This window comes from Saimiri boliviensis, chromosome 11, assembly GCF_048565385.1.
Source record: "Saimiri boliviensis isolate mSaiBol1 chromosome 11, mSaiBol1.pri, whole genome shotgun sequence".
Classification (NCBI taxonomy): domain Eukaryota; kingdom Metazoa; phylum Chordata; class Mammalia; order Primates; family Cebidae; genus Saimiri; species Saimiri boliviensis.
The window spans coordinates 61944563-61966661 of record NC_133459.1 but is presented as its reverse complement, the minus strand read 5'-3'; the positions used below and the strand labels follow the sequence as shown (position 1 = coordinate 61966661).

Sequence of the window (22099 nt, the reverse complement as noted above, 5' to 3'; positions counted from 1 at the left end):
ACTCAACGAAATCTTTCCAAAGCTGAAGGCCCTCTATTAAAACATTGAAAGGAAAATTGCTTAACTTGGAAATAGGAGTAGGCAGAAAGAAGAGGAAAGTAAACATGCCTGTGAAGGGTTTGAACTTGTTTTCCAGGTCAAACTGCTGCTTTCCCAGAAGACCAAGGTCTACTTTTAGGTCAGGGCAAATGGCATATTCTTCAATTGTCTTGCTGATATGGAAAATTTTATCAGTTATTGCTTCTGGAGCAGGACCTGGAAACCAAACAGCAAACAGTAGGTCACTTCGTGCAGTGCACATGGAAATACAACCCAAAGCTCATCACTTCCTCTTCACTAGCACCTCTACCATTGCATCATACAGCCAGCAAAGCAGCAAGATGTTTCTAAAAGAAAATATCATGTTAAGGAAGATTTGTGCATGGCTCTTCATATTCAGGTACAGTCAAATGAGAAGCATTTTGCTATCATCAAAATGAAGCAAAGAGCACCCCTCTATCCCTGCAAAGGATCGGAACCAAAACCCTGCTGTCCCAAGGCCCCAGGTATTAGTTTATCCTACTGAATATAGACTTGCCTGTCCTCAAAATGACAGCAAACTCACCTCCATTAGAAATATTGAATTTGATTCCAAAATCTCCATTGGGCCCCCCTGGGTTGTGGCTGGCTGTCAGAATGATCCCACCAATGGCTTTGATTTTTCTAATGATGCAGGATACAGCAGGGGTGGAGAGGATTCCATTCTGTCCAATAACCAAGCGACCGATCTAGGAGAAGAAATCCAGAACACACTCTTTAATATCAATACATACAAAGTCACTGCTCAGAAACACCAGGACAACAGGCAGATGGACCAAAAAAAAAAAAAAAAAAATTCTGTTGGACAAGACGAGATTTTATTTAAGAAAAATCTACAGCTTGGATGTCTCTACCATATTACTGTAGTAGAATCAGCAATGTTGAACAAATTCCTTCAGATGGTTTTTGGGACTTTGTAGTTTTAGAAGAGCGTGTGGTCTGTGTGTGCTCTAAGGCTCTGGCATGAAAACACAGCATATTAAAAAGTGCCTTTCCAGATCAGGTTCACAATTTGGATGCATCGAAAGATTATGAGAAAGCCCATGTTTTTACACAATCGGTCATACTTTCAGTTCACAATGGGAGAAAAGATATAGGTTTAGCTAGTTAAAAGGATTCCACACAGAGGAAAGGCTTTTTTAAAGTAAAAAAAAAAAAATTTTTTTTTTAAGTAAAAAAGGCAAATTTTGTATCAAGATTATTGAAAAATTACTCATCAATTTATCTTTCCAGTCAAGCTTGGCTTTTTCATACAGTGGGTTTCCTCAAAGCAAGACACACCTACTCATGTTGCAGTGTACCTGGGTTACCTCCTGGGCCTAAGACAAGAATGCTGGAGTTATTCCTGAGTAAATGAGTCAGAATGACCTACATGAAAGGGCGACAGGTGGGACTTCCCATATCTCTTACAGGTGATATCAGTACTGCTCCTAAATAGTTTTTGCTAAAATGACAGTAATTTACATCCGTTTCAACATGACTCAAGTTAAAAAAGAAGGAAGAGGTGCTGTCAGTTCCTCTTAAAAAAAACAGGGATGTTTTCTAAATTGTCCATTTGTTATTGCTTTTTGCTTCACCCAAGATAAATATGATTGTAGAAACAACTTGGTGGTAGAAGATATGTTTCTAATGTTGAAAATGTCCATGAGATACCTGGACTCCCTCTGGGACTGTTGGCTCTGCCAGCCTTCCACAGCTCATTGAAAACTGTCAACCACTCCACTACCAACCACCTCCAAGGAAGCACCTGGTTCACTTCAGTAATCTCTTGGCTCTCCTATGTTGATCTCTGAACAATTTTTGTTGTAGCTGCCCTAATATATTGGTTATATCCTGCCTTCCCCAGGAAATGGTAACCACCAGGGTAGATGCTGTAAGTAGGCTGCTTTTTAGACTATAGGAACCTGCAGATAGTCCGGAATCAATACTGATGATTGTTACTGAGCTACAGAGTGCTTTCTACATCCCATGGCACTTTTGATCCATTCCCACATTTGTTCCTCTCAAGTACCACTGCAAACATGAGGAAGCTGAGGTTTAGAGTTAACATGATCCTGCCCATTCATTTATTCTTGCCTCCATCCAGCAGCAACAACAAGCATTAATGGAAAGTGCTATGGCAGACACTAATAGATGACATGACAAGGCCACACAGCATATTAGTGGCCACAGCGGGGAAAAGTATTGAAACCTCCTGACTCAGCATAGTGACATTTCACCTTCCAGCAGTTTCCAGGTGTGGTTGTGATGAGAATAAAAGCCTGTGTTCAGGCAATTCCAGAATTTCCATAAAAGGGGTTTAGGGGTGGCTTGTCAAGTTGTATTTACACACCAAGCACACCAATTTTTATAGAGATTGTATTTGGTGTGGAAGGAAAGGCTGATGATATTATGCTATACCACCCAAGTCACCCCTTAATTCTACAATTCCTTTTGGTGAGATATGCAATGCTTCGAATCTGAGGGGATTATGCTGGGAGTAAGAGTAAGAAGGAAAGCCGAGAGACAGACAAGATAGCTTCTCTCTTGAGCCCAAGAAGAGGCACATCTGGTGGAAGAACTCCCATTCCAGATCAGGCTCTTTCTTGGGAATCACTCTCAGGAATATTGCTCTTGATCTGATACAGGCGAGATACTGCTCTATTACCTTCCTTCCCTTAAAGATGCCTGGACCACTGCAACAGCTCCTAACTCAATCTCCCCTGCCTCTCTCCCACATGAATCTGTCTTGCTCGACCCTGGCTGGATCCATCTGGCTACTCAAGCCCATCTAGTTCATCTTTCTAAACCATAATTCTGTGTCCCTTTTCTGACTCCAAAACCTTCCCATAAATTCCACTTCTAGGTATACATACCTGAAGAATTGAAAGCAGGACTTAGACAGACACTTAACCACCAAAGTTCATACCAGTATTACTCAACCAAAGTCAAAGGGTGGAAAGAACCCCAACGTCCATCATCAGATTAATGGATGAACAAATTGTTGCGTATACATACAGTGGGATATTATTCAGTCTTAAAAGTGGGGGAGGGGGGCATCCTGCCATATGCCACAAGATGGATGAACCCTGAGGACATGATGCTAAGTGAAATAGGCCAGTCACAAAAGACAAATGCTGTATGATTCCGCTTACATGAGGTATTTAAAGAAGTCAACACTATAAAAATACAAAGTACAATGGTGGTTACCAGGGGCTCAGAAGAGGGAAAGATGGGGAGCTGTTGTTCAATGGACATAGACTTTCAGTTTGGCAAGATGAAAAATTTCTAGAGATATGTTGCACAACAATGTATTGTTAACATTACTGAACCGTACACCTAAAAATAGTTAAGATGATAAATTTTATTATGCTTTTTTACCACACTTAAAATTTTTTAAAGAATTGGTCACTGTATTCAAAGATGACATTGCAAATTATAGATATGGATGTGATTGGAAGGACATATATAGGATAATTTTTTTCTTTTTTTTTTCCTGCATGGGAATGCCAGGTCATAAGGATAAATATTTTTTAACTCAAGAAAAGGGAATAAAATTCTGACACATTCTACAACCCGGATGAGCCTTGAAAACATTATGGTAAGTGAAATAAGCCAGATGCAAAAGGACAAGGATTGTCCGATTCTGCTCCTGTGAGGTAACTAAAATAGGTAAATTCATCAAGACAGAAAGTAGTACAGAGGTTACCAGAGGCTGGTGGGAGTGGGAATGGGAAGTGATTGTGTAATGGGTACAGAGTTTCTGTTTGGGATGATTTTTTAAAAAAAATTTTGGAGATGCCACACTGTCTTCCACAGTGGTTGAACTAATTTACACTCCCACCAACAGTGTAAAAGTGTTCCTGTTTCTCCACATCCTCTCCAGCATCTGTTGTCTCCAGACCCAGCAATTTCATTACTGTATATACCCAAAGGATTATAAATCATTCTATTATAAACTACACATGTATGTCCACTGTGTCACTGTTTACAATAGCAAAGACCTGGAACCAACCCAAATGCCCATCAACGATAGACTAGACAAGGGAAATGTGGCACATATACACCCTGGAATACTATGCAGTCATAAAAAATGAGTTCGTGTCCTTTGTAGGGACATGGATGAATCTGGAAAGCATCATTCTCAGCAAACTGACACAAGAACAGAAAATCAAATACTGCATGTTCTCACTCATAGGTGGGTGTTGAACAATGAGAACACAAGGACACAGGGAGAGGAGCATCACACACTGGGGTCTGTTGGTGGAGAATAGGGGAGGAACAGTGAGGAGTGGGGAGGTTGGGGAGAGAGAACATGGGGAGAAATGCCAGATATAGGTGACAGGGGGATGGAGGCAGCAAACCTCCTTGCCATGACTATACCTATGCAACAATCCTGCATGATCTACACATGTACCCCAGAACCTAAAGTACAATAAAAAAAAATTTTGGAGATGGATAGTGGTGATGGTTGTACAACATTGTGAATGTAATTAATGCCACTGAGCCATATACTGAAAATGGTTAAAATGGCAAATCTGATCTTATAGCTATTTTACCTTTCCTGACTCCCAGGTTAGAGAGAACTCCCTCAGCCTGGCACGGAGAGTCCATCCTCAAATGGCCTCCCCTGCCTGCCTTCCTTTTCCACAACTTCCTTCCTTAAGATTCATGCCTTCCCACCAAAATGGGTACCTTATTGTTCTCCAAACATCTAATGGTCAAACATGGCAGGGAGTAAACTTTAAATATTCATTTTAATTGAAAACAGGGCTTGGTATTTTCTTGGGTTTCATTAAAAAACCAAGTTCCATTTTCTTTGTCCTGTAATTGTGCACATGGGTTCTGCCTTTACCTCTAAACTTACCTTTCAGTTTAGAGCTCTGGGGACTGAATGAGATATCAAAATTCTAAAAGTGGCCCACCAACATCTTATTTTGTGCAATAAAATATCATTTAAAAGCAGAGAGCTCTATATAAATAAAAATGAAGATAAACTTCTAATAAAGATGAATTATACTCTATAACCCATAAATGCACCAGATAAAGTATGTTAAAGGGAAAAAAATAAAATGATCTCCATTTATCTCAGTGGGATGAAAGGCCCTCCAAGAATCAGCTTCTGGGCACAGTGGGTATTAATGAGGTTGAGAAAGGAGCACTGACTTTTGTCAAAATCTGTGGCAATAATTATCCTTCCTTTAGATTTCCTCCCTGCAGTCCTACCCACAATCAAAGGCGTGTTAAAACAGTCAGAATTTAGTATATTTTAGAAACATAAGAAAGCTAACCCTTTGGAAGTTCATAGGTTTAAAGTGCATCAGATTGAAGTGCTTTCTCAGTCTACTAAATGTTTTAAGCAATTCAGTTGGTTATCATGACTGTTTTAAATGCAGTGCTATTTTTAATAAGGTGGCTCTCACCTCTGAGCTTACCTTGAAAAGACCTGAAAATATTGCTTGGGCTGCCACAGCTCTAACAAATAGGCAGCTACCATATTTAGCCAATTATTATCATTTAAATGTATTATTTAGCAAACCTTCAGATGGCGAATCTGAGAAAGTCTGTAGGGTCTGCCTGAATTACACATTCTTATCACCTCTTCCACATCCTTCAGCTCTACACAAAAATAAAATGAAGCCAAATATATCACAGCAAAGGGGACTGTGTACCAGATCTACTCAACTGTCTAGATATATGCGGAGAAATAATGTTCCATTTGTTCCCTCTCAAAAGATTAAAAGCATCTTAATACCATTCCCTTTGCAGCTCTCCTCAAAGAAAAAATTTATGGCATGTCACATTTTATCTTAAAAATGTGTATGCTTCATAATAATTTCATATTTGAGTGCTTTATCAGCAACTTTTACGTGAGAGGCATTCAGGTTCTGAAACTGAGTATCAGGAAAACTCTCATTATAAACAATAGGAGCTACAAACCTTTTAGTGTAGTGGAACATTTGATTTTGTTTTGCTTTGTTTTAATTTGCCTTTTGCAAACATACTTGCTGAGCATATTACGAAAAGATACTGAAAATGAATGTCTAACACATTTAGTTGCAATACTGTTTTATCTTGTCAGAAGCAGAATCTCTTCCAGAAAAGAAATAACAACAGATTTTAAATCTGTTGGTATTGAAGGACTATGTGCTCCAACTAATTGCTAATCATTATCTAAAACACTAAAAATATATATTTGGTCCCACAGAGGAATTTGCAGAGCAAAAACATCAATGTCCTGATGCCCATCTTCCTGTACATCAGTGGGCTGTATAAATTGTTGGATTATCAAGATCAATGCTTTCTGGTACAATATTCCTTCTCATTTGCTTAATCCAGCTAACATGGTTTTTCATGACGCACAGGTTTAGCAGAGCCTCCTTACACTATAGCCTTACAGCAGTTATTATCGCTACCCTGCTGCACAAATTCACCATGCACAGGGCTTCTTTGTGTCCAAGGTCATTATAAGCAGGTGCCCCTGTAACAGGTCCTCTCGAAAGGCTCACACCTAACATTCTCCAACCTCCTCCTAGCATTTCTGCATGACTACCAGGATCCATAAACAACAGCATGCCCTGGCTTTTGTTTTCCTGTTTGACAAGTGACTGAACTTCAACAAGAAAGCCATTGAAAGAAAACAAAATCCTCTTCTCCCCACCATTCAGTAGAGCCCTCTTACATAGGACAGGGTGCCCCTTGAAGCTAGTTAGAATGTAGATAAAACAGCTTAAGACTGGAGTGTGCTTTATATGTCTAAAAAGCAACAGGTACTTTGTCAAACACCAGAACAGAGCATAATACTTAAGAAGCTGAACTTAACATTCCCGTATCCCAGAGTGGCTAATGTAATTTCTGAAGTATTTTTACAATATACAATCTCTGAAGTTACAATGAATCTTAACTAGATGTTAGTAGAATTGAAGTGTATAACACATATAAATCCTTGTACTTTGTATACCTCTGTAAAATTAAGAGGTTATTTGGAGAACCAGAAACATAACAATACTTATCATATACCCACCCCATTGGCAGCTGCCATCTGCACTATTGTTTCTATTGCTGATTTATTAAAATACCTCCCATCTCCACCAACCACCAGTGATGATCCCTGGCGATCTTTTAGGTCTATGGAAAAGAATATACTCTGGATGAAATTCTCCAGATAGCATGGCTTTTCCTCAAAATAATAGGTTTTCTTCCGTAATCCACTTGTTCCTGGTTTCTGATCATGGTAGGGAGCTGTAGCAAAAGTCAACAGAGGGAGAGGGCCTTCTTCCATTTTTCTGTATGTCCCGGAAATCCATTCTTCAAAATCACTCATCTTTCACTTCCACCGACTGGCTCAGTGAGGGCGTCCAGAAAGTAGTCAAGGAGCCCCAAAATAGGTCTGTCCAACCTGAAGCTGCAACAGTGTTGTTTGCGTAACTAAAAGAGAGGGTTTGCCTGGACGATTGCTCTCAATGAGAAAGCTTGGTTAATTCCTTGTTGTTGTTGTCCCTTGTGAACAAGTTAAGGGCCACACACCCACTTGCACCCACACACAAAGCAGGTCTTCAAAGTTGTTTTGATGAGGACACTTCTGCCCACTTAACCAAGCCAAATACCCTTCAATTATTTTTGTCTCATTTCCCCGTTAGGGTAGAGATAGCTCCCAAGAGCGCTGCATGCAGCCGACTTCAGTTATAAACATCAGGTGGCTGCCAGGCTCCACTATCAGAGCCCAGGCAAAGAGGGCAAATGCAGTCCCACGAAGCAGGTTTGTGAACAAGACACCCTGGTGTGGCTCTCACTTCTCCCACCACCCCTTAAACCAGAGCCTCTCTGGGCATTCATCTCTGAGAAGGCCATCTGCAGCTAAAGTTGCTCCATGCCATCTAGCAAGTTAAAGGTCAATCTTAAAATGGAAGTGAGGGAGCTCAAGTTACCTCTGGTTTTCTTACATCACTGTCATTTTGATACCCAAGAAATCTTTTTACTTCCCACATGCCATCAGGAAAAAAAAAAAATCATCTAACAGATGAATGTAACAAAATAGTGTTCAGTTCTGGAAGAAGACAGCTCCAAAGTTGCCCTGAATAACCAACAGCTTGGTCATTCCCTTGAATGTACAAAAAAGTGGGGATGAGGATGCATCAAGTTCTTAAAAATGTAAGCAAAACACGAAAAAAAATACATATGTTTTTCTGAGTGTACAGGGTTGGATCAAGTTATTATTTAGAAAAATAAAATGAACATAAGATTAATGTTTAGAATTTTCTCAGTTTTAAGTATACTTGACTTTTAATAAAATGTTTTTAGGGAAGCAGTTTAAGTCTTTTGTATTTGAAGAACCTAGGATGTTGAAAAACATTTTACCTAAATAAATTTCATATCCAATTCTATTTGATCCCTGAGATTTTATTAATGATCTATTTAAATACATACATGTGTGTTCTTGGCCAGGTACAGTGGCTCACACCTGTAATCCCAGCACTTTGGGAGGCTGAGGTGGGCGGATCACCTGAGGTCAGGAATTCAAGACCAGCCTGGCGAACATGGTGAAACCCTGTTTCTGCTAAAAACACAAAAATTAGCCAGGCATGGTGGTGTACACCCATAGTCCCAGCTACTCGGGAGGCTGAGGCAGGGGAATTGCTTGAATCTGGGAGGCTGAGGTTGCAGTGAGCTGAGATTGTGCCACTACACTCCAGCCTGGGCAACAGACCAAGACTCTGTCTCAAAAGACAAAAACAAAAACAAAAACAAAAATAAAAAACCCCAAAAACCAAAAATAAATGCATATATGTGTGTTCTTTATCTGGTTCAGCAGAAGTTGCCAATTAAGAATCTCCACTGTCAAAGTTTTGGTGAACTTGTTAAGGATGCTTAAAAAGTAAACCAGAACTAGTCAGGCCACATGTTTGGGGAGTCTGACATGCACTGAGATGTTACGGTTTTCAAGGGAAAAGTGAATCATCCCTTGAGCAACAAAATCTGAGTCTTTTTATACTAACTTGTCAAGTAAGATCCAAAAACAGACAGGCACTGGTAGCTGCCAACTGCCCTCTGATAGTCCAGAATGCACCTGTGTCCGGGGCTGCTCTGCACCAGACCAGGGGGATAACGAGCCCACAAGCAGAAAGCAGGCTGCTGGCAAAGGAGCCTGGTCCCTTTCACATGACAAATGGGGCTGGCCCATGTGCAGGAAATACCTCGAGACATAACATTAACACAATTAACAAAACACATCTATTATGTTGAAAACCTGTCAGCCAAAAGACAACTACTTTTCATAGCCCATTTTGGGCCTTTAATTTGTTTTTAAAAGTCAAATGCTTTAGAAATTAATTGAAAAAGCAAGCATGCTTTATTAACAGTTGGCATAACCATTGTTTTTCAACTTACTGTAAATGATTTTTTAAACTCATTTTTTAAGTGCTGTACCAAGTTTTCTCTGGTTTTATATGGGCTTGTAAATTAGGCCGGCATGTATGTCTGGACATATTTGATAATAGATCTAGCTTCATGAAATATCATTCCAATAATCTCTTCGTTGGAATAACAGAGCAACCAACCATGTAACTGGTAGTTTTCCTAACGAGAGCTTGAAATCCCAGGGTAAATTCGGGGGTACTTGGGCACAAGGATGTTCCCACATACCAAAGCCTCTCTGCCCACCTAATACACCACACTCCAGCACGGTCTCTGCTGGCAGTCTGCCAGTGTCTCGGTGAAGTTCTTTTTGAAGCCAGAACTATGAGAGCAAAATTTTAAGCAATGACATATGCCAGGAATGCTGTTTGTCAATATGCAAAACTAAACCAAAAGGACATAATCCTTGCCCTAGAAAAGCTTCTATTCTAAAAACAGGCCTGATCATAATTTTATGAACACGATAGAACTCAACCCCATATAAAAATATTACCAGAAGCAGCAATGTTAGATGGACTGTGAAGTATAGTAAAAAAGAAGAGACATTAAAAACATTAAGCTTCCTAAGACACTCAGACTAAGTGGGGCGGCTATTAAGAAACTCATTTGTTTTAGCTCTCCAGCAAAGGTTGAACTTCATCTTCAGAAACGTTACTGTCGAGCATAGCGAACCCAATTTGGCCTAATGAATTCGCCTGCATTGCCAGTACTCCTTCACAATGACACAAATTACATTTAAACCATATGGGGGATTTAAGGATTACTCCCTTCAGACAAGGAACTTTCATACTGGTCTTGGGTCCAATCAATTTCACAATGGCAGAGTTATGAACCCCTTTGCTCCCAGTCTTGCAAAGACTCCAGGAGCTCCCATTTGCATCAGCAGTGATAACTTCCCAGTAGAACACAGCAGAAACCGTAGACTTACCAATCCTTTATTCACTCTTGCTTTGCTATCTTTCTTTAAAAAATATTTAATGGATAGTTAGTAATGATGTCCCAGGCCCCATACGAGGGCTGGCCTGAATGGGTTCACCTCTTCATATCAAGTTTTCTTTTTTAGCAAATGCCCCAGGAGTGGGCATAAGGGATGGACCTGATAACCCTATTTCCAGGCATAAGCACTAGAAAGAAAGGCAGGAATTTGGGTTTTTAGGGGTTAATCAGACCCCTAGTCCAAGGCCTTATGCTTATGATGGCTGCAGATATCTATTCCAGAGGGCTTGAAGTGTTAAGAGTGGAGAAAACAGTCATTCATTTCTCCAACCACCAGTAACTAAGAAGGGAGTAAAATGCTCAACCTCAGGCAAGACACGGCATTCTAATGGAAAGAGCACAGGCTCAGCAGCCCGACACAACTAGGGCTCCAATTTTTCACTGTAAAATGTATGAGAGGTACAATCTAGAGCAACTTACTTAACTCTACTGAGCCTATAAAATGGGGATAGCTCTCTAGGTTGTTCAGAGAATTGAAAACAGGTAACATGTGAAAACACCCACTACTGTGCCTGGTGTAAGGTAGATTATCAGTCATTGTCGGCCCCCTCGTTTCTCTGAGCCTCAATTTCCTCAGGAAATAATACCTTTCTTCCCTGGTTTTTGTGAAGAGTTGCCTCACTGAATGTCTAGGAAAGCCTTTATGGACTAGAAAATGATATAAAGACATGATTTTTTTTTTCACATTCTGAGTGGGATTGGGATAGAAACAAAGGTGGACGGACCTCTGTTCTCACAAAGTTCACATCAGAAAGGGGCCATCACAGCACGGTGGCCCTGGTGCTATCAGGAAGGTATGTTTACAGAGCTGTGGCTCCCAAGAGGTTGCAGTGACAGGGATGAGACTGGAGAAATAGCTGGGGCAAGACCATGGAGCCTTGTGAACTGTGCTAAACTATATTTTGTAAGTGCTGGGAGCTATGGACATTTTTAAGCAAAAAGAATATAGGCCAATATGTTTTTAGAAAGTTGACTGGCTGACAGTGGTGCCTTGAATGGCTTGGAGAAGGAAGACTGGAAAAAGATTAGCCAAGACCTGCATAAAGAGTTCCATCCTTGGCTGGGGCGGCTTTGAGGGCCCCAGTCAACGTGATCTTGTCCAGCACTGTTCCTTTGCCAGCTTTCTACACACAACCTCAACTTTGAGTTCTTGGCCCAGTTTGAGCACTGTTTGGTTTTGGGTTTTTTTTCTTCCCCCGTTCCTACCATGAAGATACTCCTCTTCAACAACCTCCTTCCTCTGACCCTTCTTCCATATTGTGCTTTCTACTCATCCCCTTTCTTCTCTGAGAACTATCCCCTAAACATTCCATGAGAGAGAATGCCTGGGGCCATGTCTCTACTCCAGGACCTGATTCCAGGCCATGAGCAAACGGGGTAAACACCTGACTAAAGCTGGAACATTCGTGGTTTCTCTCCTTGGAATCTAGAATTGGGAGTCAAGAGTGTACTAGTCAGATTAGGTAAGCCCTTGAACCAGAAAAGACTGGTAAACTCATGAGCTGTGGGGCAAGAACAGCTGAGTCATGAGAACATCCACGGAACTGTTGCTGACAGCCTGACAATACGTGAGAGTCTGTGACAGCTGTGCAGGATCCAACTCCGGATCATTCATACATCTTTAGGAGTTGTGGATCTGATGTAAGAGAAGAATCAGAAAAGAATCTGAAATAAAATCAGCAGAAAATAGGTTAGACGAATCTTCTCACGCAGGTAGGGCTTGTAGATTCTCAGACCTGAGAATCAGGGAACAGGGAACATAAGCCACTGGAGACTCCCTTTTGGCACTGGTATTCTGGACTCGGTGCCCCCACATCCGGACGCTTGGCCAAGCCACACCTCAGCCAGTTGATGCCACCCCAATTCATTTGGAAAGGTAACCCCTAATTGCTTGAGGTGAGAGAATGGTTTTTTTAAGTGGGCATTTTAAAACACACTCTCTTAAAATTAGGTGTAGAGATGATGAAGTATATCTCATAGGATACAAATAATAAACATAGTATTAATATTTTTGGAGAAAGTGGGGGATACATAGGTATATTTGGTACTTGAAATACATTTAAGAAATCTGGGATATTTGTTTATCTAAAGATTAGTCTTGTGATTCCAGTTTATAATGTGCAGGTTGAGTTACTTATTTACACAGGATTTTAAGTTTAAGGAGGTATGAGAAGAATTTTATCCAAATTATAAACAGTGGAACATTCCAGAAAACTTGGACTGTATTATATTTATAAGTTTAAGTCGTTAGATGCAGACAATATTCTGCAGTACTTGAGGGAACAGACTCTAAGACCAAAGTGACAGGGTCTGAATGAACCCTTACTCCACCAGTTACTAGCAGTATGACCTTAGACAAGTTACGTAACCTCTTTGTGCTTCCATTTCCTCATCTGTCAAGACGGAGATAATGCTAGCAGCTCTATTTTACTTGTTGCAGTCACGTTTGAATGCGGTAATGTACAGATAGGTCTGAAACCAGGGCTACTATCGTATGCCCTGTACAAGGATCTGCTGTTATCATTATTTGATTACATGAGAACCACTTGAATACTTGGAAAGTTTTCCTTATTAGACAAGGAATTTAAAAAAAAAAAAACAACTAATATTTGACTTAAAATTTTGAAATAATGATAGAAACTTGATTAAAGGAGTTTGTACAAAAAAAAAAAAATCACATGCTCAAAAACCTAACTTCCATTGATAAATAGTACGTCAGTAGAGAGACGAAAATGAAACAGATGTGCTGAGATAAACAAGAGACACTGCCTGGGTTCCTCGCCTTAGGGTCTTTTTTTTTTTTTTTTTTAGGCAGAGTCACTCTGTCACCCAGGCTGGAGTACAGTGGCATAATCTCTCTGCAACTCTGCCTCCCGGGTTCCAGCGATTCTTGAGCCTTAGCCTCCTGAATAGCTGGGATTACAGGTGTACACCACCATGCCCTAATTTTTGTATTTTTAGAAGAGACAGGTTTCATCATGTTGGACAGCCTGGCCTTGAACTCCTGACTTCAAGTGATCTGCCCACCTTGGCCTCCCAAAATATGTCTCAGGGTCTTGAAATCCATCTGCCCCACTGCCTGTGGCTGCAAGAGATGCCCCTCTCTCTGTGTGCAGTCTTTGTGCATCAGGCCTCGTGGGGGCTCACTGAACCCTAACTGGGTTTCTGTTACTTGTAGCCACTTTCATCTCTTTACAGGGTTGACCAGGGCTCTGTAGTACCTGGGTCCTGTTTGCCAGCTGTGAGCCAGGCTGCACCTGCTGTCCAGTCCAGGCAAGAAAAGGAAGAGAGGACACTTCCTCCCCTTCTCCTTTGAGCTTTCTCAGCCCCCAGCAAGGAGAATGGCCAAGTACCATTTTGTGACTGGGGGGTCATGGGCAAGGGACTTAGGCTCTTTATGCCTCTATTTTCTCACCTTTGAAACAGGGATTGAAAATAGTAGCTACTGCATAGAGTTGTTATATAAAGAAACAGGAGTTTACACATATAAAGAGTTTAGGATCAGCTGGTTCTAGTGCTTTGTGAGCCCCACATAAGCGTTAGCCTTTAGCACTGCTCTGAATCTGAAAACACGCAGGTGTATTTCATACCCAACTATTGGGATGGGCCATTGGCTATGTGCATTTTAGAAGAGTTAGGAAATGTTCTCTAAAGAAAAGGAGAAATTACATTAAAATTGGAAGAAGGTACAAGGTCAGAAGAATTACAAGGGCCAGATGCTTAGAGCTCTACAGAATCCCATGTTCGCAAAGATTCCTGAAGTAGATTTAGAAATAAAAACAAACAAAACAGCTGCCTCAGAGTGCACATCCTTGAACATGCATCAGTTGGCTGTCCATCTGTTCACCTATCCATCTACTCAACATTTCCTATAGAAATTGATATAGCATTAGATATAAAGCATATAGAAAAAGAAAAAAAAATTACTTGTAATCTCATTAGCCCAGAACATTTATAAATCTCATTCATCTTTTACTAAGCATACCTTTATACAGTGTTGTGTCTATTTCACCAGGCACTGTACATCACAGGAAGACTCTAGTTGCCAAGAAACTTTTGGTGTAGAAGGAGAGATAAATAAGCCAACAAATCATTTTAAAATGGAGTAAAAAGTACTCATCTGGGAGCCTGGAAGGGAGCTATCAACACTCGGAGGGCAGAGAGAAGCCATAAGGCATTCCCCATCTGCACAATTGCCATTCTGAACCCATGTGGTTACGTCTGAAAACAATCTCCTCAATCTGAAGACGCGCAAGGCTTAGGAACCCCTTTTCATAAGTAAAACACATGTGAAGAAGTCTCTTGTTTTATCTGAAATGACCCATATTCAACCATTCTGATCTGTAAAAACAGCCATTTATATGGTTCATATAACATTTTTCTGTGTCTCTTTTATAACGTTTTTGGAGCATTCTCAAGACAATTTGAATTTCAAGGCCTTAAGAAGATTCACTTGGCGCTAACAGAAGAACTTCCCCTATTCTAGCTTACCAGGAGCACGATGATTAAAAGCCCTTGGTGAAAAGAGAACCAGTAAAGGAATCGCTTTATTTTGCAATCATTCATGGTCGTATGTTTCCCTCTTGTGGTGGAAAACGGAAAAACAAGCAAGATTGACGGCGGCCTCATAAGGGGCGGGTGCCTCACTCACCCCTGCCCAGAGCTGCCTCGCACAACTCTAGGGGCTCCCTTAACCAAGATCACAAGAGAAACTGTGTCTGTCCCTTTAAGTTTTGTAGCAGACAGTGGTTGACCCTCCATCAAATAACGAAAATACGGTGGGACTCTACAGAATCTCACACTGTCGCTGTAGCTGGAGTTGCAGTAGGCCATCTCGGCTCACTGCAACCTCTGCCTTCCAGGTTCAAGCAATTCTTCTGGCTCAGCCTCCCGAGTAGCTGGGATTACAGGTGCCCGCCACCATGTCCGGCTAAATTTTGTATTTTTAGTAGAGACGGGGTTTTGCTATGTTTGCCAGGCTGGTCTCAAACTCCCGACCTTGTGATCCGACCGCCTCAGCCTCCCAGTGCTGAGATTACAGGTGTGAGCCACGGTGCCTGGCCAACTCTGGGGCTTTTAAATAGAGGAGAGAACTCCTGACCTCAAGTGATCCGCCTGGCCAACATGGCAAAACCTTATCGCTACTAAAAATACAAAAATTAGCCAGTCGTCGTGGTGGCTCCTGTAATCCCAGTCGCTCAGGAGGCTGAGGCAGAGAATCACTTGAACCCGGGAGGCAGAGGTTGCAGTGGGCTAAGGCCACTGCACTCCAGCTGGGGCGTCAGAGCAAAGCTCCATCTCAAAATAAAAAATAAAATAAAATAAAATAAAGAGAAATGGTTAGGTTATTTTCTGTCTGTCTCATTTTTAAGATTATTTTCAATTATATATGGTCTGGCCAAAATAGGATGTCCAGCTGTAAAGGATATGAATGAAGGTAGCCACAAAGAAGGAACATCCTTTTCTACAGGGTCGCTGCAAGCCAGAGTTTCTGTAAAATGGAGAGTATGAAACCTCCTTTAAAAGGTTCTGAAAGTAAATGAGGAAACGTATGTGAAGTACTTATCACAATGCCTGGCCATATAGTAGCTACTCAATAAATGTCATCCAAACCACTAAAAATAGAAGGCGGTACTGATAAGGACTGATCATATCCTTCTAACACATCCCCTGATCGTGAAAGCAGGTAAGCCCAGGTAGGAGGGCATAGATGCAATGGGTTTATCTGTGAGATAAAGACTGATTAAACACCCACAAAGACTGATTAAACACCCACAATGGCACAGGCACTGGGGGAATGGGACAGGTGGAAGAAGGGAGATTTAAAGATGAATCAAGTACAGTCCCTGCCCCTAACCACTGGGCTCTGGAGTCAATCTGAGTCTGAATCCTGGCTTTACTTGAACTCTCTAGGGGTGTATGGCCTTTCTGGTCTCAGTTTCCTCATTTATAAAACATTAAGGATGATGATGCCTGCTTAAAGGTTGTTGTATATAGTGGAAGATAAGTTCAGTAGGCCACAATGTGCTGGGTGATGTTTCAAGTGCATTACAAGCATTAACTTATTTAATCTTCACAATAACTTTACAGGGGCTTCTTATTCTCAGCCCTTATCCTAGGGATGAGGAAAATAGGAGATACAGAGATTACATCATCTGTCCAAGGTCAGGTAAATTGTGGAGATGGGCTTTGGTTTGATTCAGCCAACCCAAGTTAGAAGGCTTGTTCTAAGAAGACACCCAGTCACATGCAGTCTGTTTCCAGAGCCCAGACCTGTAACTATCATGCTACCTTGCTTCGTAATGTAATATGCAGCTAGGTGAACAGCAAACAGTCAATGAACAAAAGCTTTAAAAACAGCATGTGGGTGAATGTGGGCATCTGTGGGAATTCCTGAGATGGGCAGTGGCTCATGGGAGCAGCAGCAAGGCATCGCCTCTTGGCCTCAAGGCTTAGTGAGAGCAAGGCTTTAGAAAAATAAAAAGTTGGACTTCCACTTAAAAACTTTAGGAACCCCTAGACTATAGCAGTAGATAACTACTAAAAGGGTCCGCCTTGAGGAATTGAGCACAATGGAAATCCAGGTTCAAATCCCAACGCTTGATACCTTTTCAGTATCCTGAAGTGCTTGGGCAAATCACTTAGCCTCTATTTCTGCATCTGTAAAACAGGGGTCTAAATTCCAATCGATTAAGTGTTGTTGAAAAAATTATATGAGATCACGTGAAGTGCTCAGCACAGTGAATATCATTTACATGTAGGTTTTCATGCAGGCTTCACAACAACTCAGTGGGTATTCTCACTATTCCCATTTTACAGATAAGGAAACGGGCTTAGAGAAATTACATGACTTGCTCAAGGTCTCACAATAAATTGGGAAGGCAGGCTTCAGCACCAGCTTTAATGCCAAAGCTCATGTTTTTCATCATTGGGCTATGTATGGCTCTTTTGGATGATCAAATTTGTTTAAGCCTGAAAAAAAGTTAAGAGGAAACATATTCCAAGTGACTCCCAAAGGGCTATTGCCCAATTACATGGTATATGAGCTCTGGTGCCTGTACAACCCACCTGCATTTGGTGGACACAGCATAGATGTTATGGTTGCATGGTGCACTACTCCCACCCCCTCCAAAAAAAAAGGATATATTGAAGTCCTAAACCCAGGTACCTGGGGATGTGACCTTATTCGGAAATAGGGACTTTTGCAGATGTAATCAAGTTACGATGAGAGTATACTGGATTAGGGTGCTCCTAAATCCAATGACTGGATTTAGGAGAGGGAAATTTGGAGACAGAGACAGAAGAGATACACAGGGGAAAATGCCATGTGAAGACAGAGGCAGAGATTTAAGTTACGCTGCACCAAGGATTCCCAGCCAGGAAGAGGCAAGGAAGGATTTTTCCCTAGAGCCTCCAGAGGGAGCGTGGTTCTGCTCTGACCTCGATTTCAGACTTCTAAGCCTCCAGAACTGCAAGAGAATAAATATCCATTGTTTTAAGCCACACAGTTTGTTATGGCAGATGGCAGCCCTAGAAAATTGCAAAGTGCTTCAAAAAAAAAAAAAAAAAAAAAAAAAAAACGATAAGCCAACTCCTTTTGCAGCAGAGTGGCTGGTCTGCATGACAGATTTCCCCCACCCTTCCCCCAAGCCCCCGCTCCCTTCCTCCCTTCCTCTGTCCCCCTCCCTCCTCCCTCCCTCCCTCCCTTCTTTTTTTTTTTTTTTTTTTTTTTTTTTTTTTTTTTTTGGTATTTTAGTGGAGACAGGGTTTCACCATATTGGCCAGGATGATCTCAATCTTCTGACCTTGTGATCCACCTGCCTTGGTCCACCAAAGTGCTGGGATTACAATCATGAGCCACTGTACCCAACCCCACCTACACCTTTTTTTTTTTTTTTTTTTTTTTTTTTTTTGCTTCAGAGGGTTTGGTTTGTATCACTAAGTAACCCTGCAAGGGCCATAGGTCCATATATAAAAACAAGCTTCCTCCTTTGCTCAATGGTGTGAAGAGAGAGACTGTAACTCACTCACTTTTAACCTCAGTACCTGGAATGGGGTTGGGCACACATAGTCAATAAATGTGTGAGTGACTAAGCTATTTAAGTGACAGCATCAAATGACCCCGGTAATTAGTGTTTCTAAGCACGGGGGTGAGTTTTCAGGCAGTAGTCAGTAGTGGTTTCCCTTCCTGAGACCAACTTCAAATAGAAAATTACTCTCCTGGCTTGGTGCAGTGGCTCATGCCTGTAATCCGAGCACTTTGGGAGGCTGAGGCTGGCGGATCACCCGAGATTAGGAATTCGAGACCAGCCTGGCCAATATAGCGAAATATCGTCTCTACTAAAAATAGAAAAATTAGCCAGGCATGGTGGCACATGCCTGTAATGTAATCCCAGCTACTTGAGAGGGGGCTAAGACAGGTGAATCGCTTGAACCTGGGAGGTGGAGGTTGCAGTGAGCCAAGATAGCACCACTGCACTCCAGCCTGGGCAACACAGTGAGACTGTCAAAAATAAAAAATAAAAAATAAAGAAAGAAAGGAAAGGAAAGAAAGAAAAAGGAAAAGAAAGGAAAGGAAAGGAAAAAGGAAATTACTCCCCCAATCACAGACAATTCCCAAAGCACAAGGTGTCTGCAACAGAGGGCACTCCGCGTGGGAACTGGCATTGCAAGTAGTTTCAATAGCACAAAGTCTTGTGCGACAATTATGAACAGAACTAGAAACTGCAATAGTGAAGGAAGTGGAGCTGGTTACTCTGAATGGCTGAGGCCAAAAGTTTACACTGCGTCCCAGGACAATTGCAGGCAGAGTGATGAAGGAGAGGTCTTCATAGTGCTATTAAACATGAGGTAGAAAAGAGGTGAGAGTAAGAGAGAAATGAGACCAATGCAAACAAGAGGAAGAGTGTCACAGCTGACCTAGCATCCCAGCCCCTTTCTTAACATAAGACTGACAGCGGGACACAGCACAACCACACTATATGTCTAATTTTGCTTTGCATTTATAAATGTATAATTTAACTTAGTGGACTACACATCAATCATTCTACATATGGGTTCAGGCCAGCTGAACCAAGTTAGAAGACTTGCCCCAGTGAAGATACGCGGTCACAGGCAGACGGTGTTACGTGTCACATAATCTGCTGGTTAAAGATAGAGTCAGAGAAAACTGCTAGAGCCTAGAGCCTTTTTGTTGTTGTTGTTGTTTTTGAGACAGAGTTTCACTCTTTTCCTCCAGGCTAGAGTGCAATGGCGTGTGATCTTGGCTCACTGCAACGTCCACCTCCCAGGTTAAACGATTCTCCCACTGTAGCCTCCCAAGTAGCTGGGATTACAGGCACACACCACCATGCCCAGCTAATTTTTTTGTATTTTTAGTAGAGATGCGGTTTCACCATGCTGGCCAGGCTGGTCTCGAACTTCAGACCTCAAGTAATCTGCCCACCTTGGCCTCCCAATGTGCTATGATTACAGGCATGAGCCACCACTCCCGGCCTCTGATAGAGTCTTAATATATTACTGGGGAAATACTTCAACCCAGTCCTCCTTACAGATAGCTTTTTAGGTTTGCAATCCTGTCTCCAAGATCCTCCCTTCCCTCAGGGCCATAAGAGACTTCCCAGACTGGGCCTTAGGCTAATTCCCAGGACTGGGCCTTAGGCTGGCCCATGTATAAAAGAAAGCCTCAGGGGTTAAGGCCCTGTGTGGTGGCAGCTGAGTCCCTGGCGTTCTCCATCTTTCCTCCTGCAATGCTGGAGTTAGGATGAGTCTTACTTTACAGTCTAAGGCTGTGGTTTTACTTTCTACAAGGACCTCCTTCTTTTGCACATGCTGCTCCGTCTATATTGAATGTCCTCTTGATCACCCCACCACCCCGTGTCTGTACTTTTTCCTGGTTTCCTTTTCATCATCCTTCAGGACTTGGATTAAACACATCTCCCCTGGGAAGCTTCCTCTGACCACCTCTGCGTGCTCCCCTCCCTGGGGCCCCCAATACACCCTAACGAAGCACTTCACACACTATATTGAAATGTCGACTTGCAGAGAATGTTTCATGCACTTCTACATGCCCCAAATGCATGGCACTGTATTGAGCAATAAGAAAATGCTCAGTAAATGTCTGAGGGATGGAAAACACCCCATCAAATCTTATTCAGGGAACTTTCTGGAGCAACTATTTATCTTTCCCAACCAACTATTTATCCGAACCACTATCCTAAAACTACGAGGGGTAGACCTGGCATATAAACACCAAACACTATTTCCAGTCCTTAAGCTACTCAGGATCAATTTTGCTTACTTTGGGGCTGGCTGCTGTGTTCTTTTGAGAAAACTGAGTATCAGGCTGGTGACATATTACTGAAAACCTAAAGTTATATAGAACAGTTGTCTCCCCCCAGGCTCTGTGCATGAAACACTCTCTGTAAGAAAGACATTTCTGTTTTGAAATTTATGAGCTAACAAGTGGACAGCATCTTGACAGGTCATTGGCAAATCTGGGAAGAAGAGAAATTAGACTGAGGGAGTAATGGCTGGGAAACCTTTCGTAAGAAGTTTAAAGTGTCTGTATTTCCCATCAAAATCCCCAACATATTATTTTAATTTCACAATAAGTAAAGAAGGAGTTCAAGCAATTTGCCCAAGATTAAACAGCTAATAACTAGCATATCCAGGAATCAAACTCAGATATCACACCAAAGATTATACTTTTAACATAAATTTTAACATAAAAGATGTAATTTTGATATGCCACTAAGAGTCTCAAAACGGCAGAATGCCTGTAATGATTTTTTTTATTATTCTTTAGCACATCTGAGTTTTGGACTTTGAGAGAGTGAGACAAAACTGTGTGTAGAGATTTGTTTTTGGCAGGAGGCTTAAATTAGTCCAGCGGGGTGACTTTCCTGAAGCAATAGTAGAGTTTCAAAAACAACCCAAATAATTCATATTTAGGTTGCCCCTTGGAGTTCAAAAAACCTTTGTATGTGCATTATTTCATTCAATCCTCATAAAATTCTCTGATATAGCAGATATTGGAATTAATCCTACTTTACTGGTGAGAAAATAGTTTTAGATAAGCAGAATACGTGACATTGTACGGTTAATTATGAAACTGAGATTTGAACGAAAGTCTCAAAGCCATCACTTGCAACCCACTACTATGAACTGAAGTTATGTGGTAAACTTAGGAAGCCACCAAGTGGCCTGACTTCCATTTGGCATAACCCATTGTAAGTTGAAATATCATCAGTCAAAAATGCATTCGATCCACCTAACCTACCACACATCATAGCCTAGCCGAGCCTACCTTAAATGTGCCCACAATACTTACCTTAGCCTACAGTTAGGAAAAATCATTGAACACAAAGCCTATTTTATAATAAAATGTTGGAAGATCTCATGCAATTTATTAAATACAGTGCCCTGTATTGTACATTATTCATTTACCCTCATGACTGCGTGGTGGACTGGGAATGTGGCTTGCTCCTAGAGTATCATCCATTTTGCTAGCCCAGGAAAAGATCAAAATCCAAAATCCAAAGTATAGTTTCTACAGAATGTGTAAAGTTGGGCAACTGTAATTCATCATTCCATGGTAGGTCAAGGACTATCTGTTCTAGCATTCACACCA

At 41.4% G+C, this 22099-nt stretch overlaps 1 protein-coding gene across 2 annotated transcripts in view; it reads right to left on the bottom strand.

Annotated features, from left to right (window-relative positions):
* PGM1 (phosphoglucomutase 1) overlaps nt 1-22099 on the bottom strand; it is a 68821-nt gene that overhangs the window by 31462 nt on the left and 15260 nt on the right. The window contains exons 1-3 of one of the 2 annotated variants that reach the window (XM_003921476.4): nt 7082-7774; nt 605-767; nt 109-255 (exon numbers count right to left, since the gene is read on the bottom strand). In XM_003921476.4, coding sequence (XP_003921525.3) covers nt 109-255; nt 605-767; nt 7082-7381 — 610 coding nt within the window. In that variant the 5' untranslated portion in view covers nt 7382-7774. Of the gene's footprint in view, nt 1-108; nt 256-604; nt 768-7081; nt 7775-22099 lie in introns of those variants that run through there. The other variant, XM_003921475.4, reaches the window with a different exon arrangement.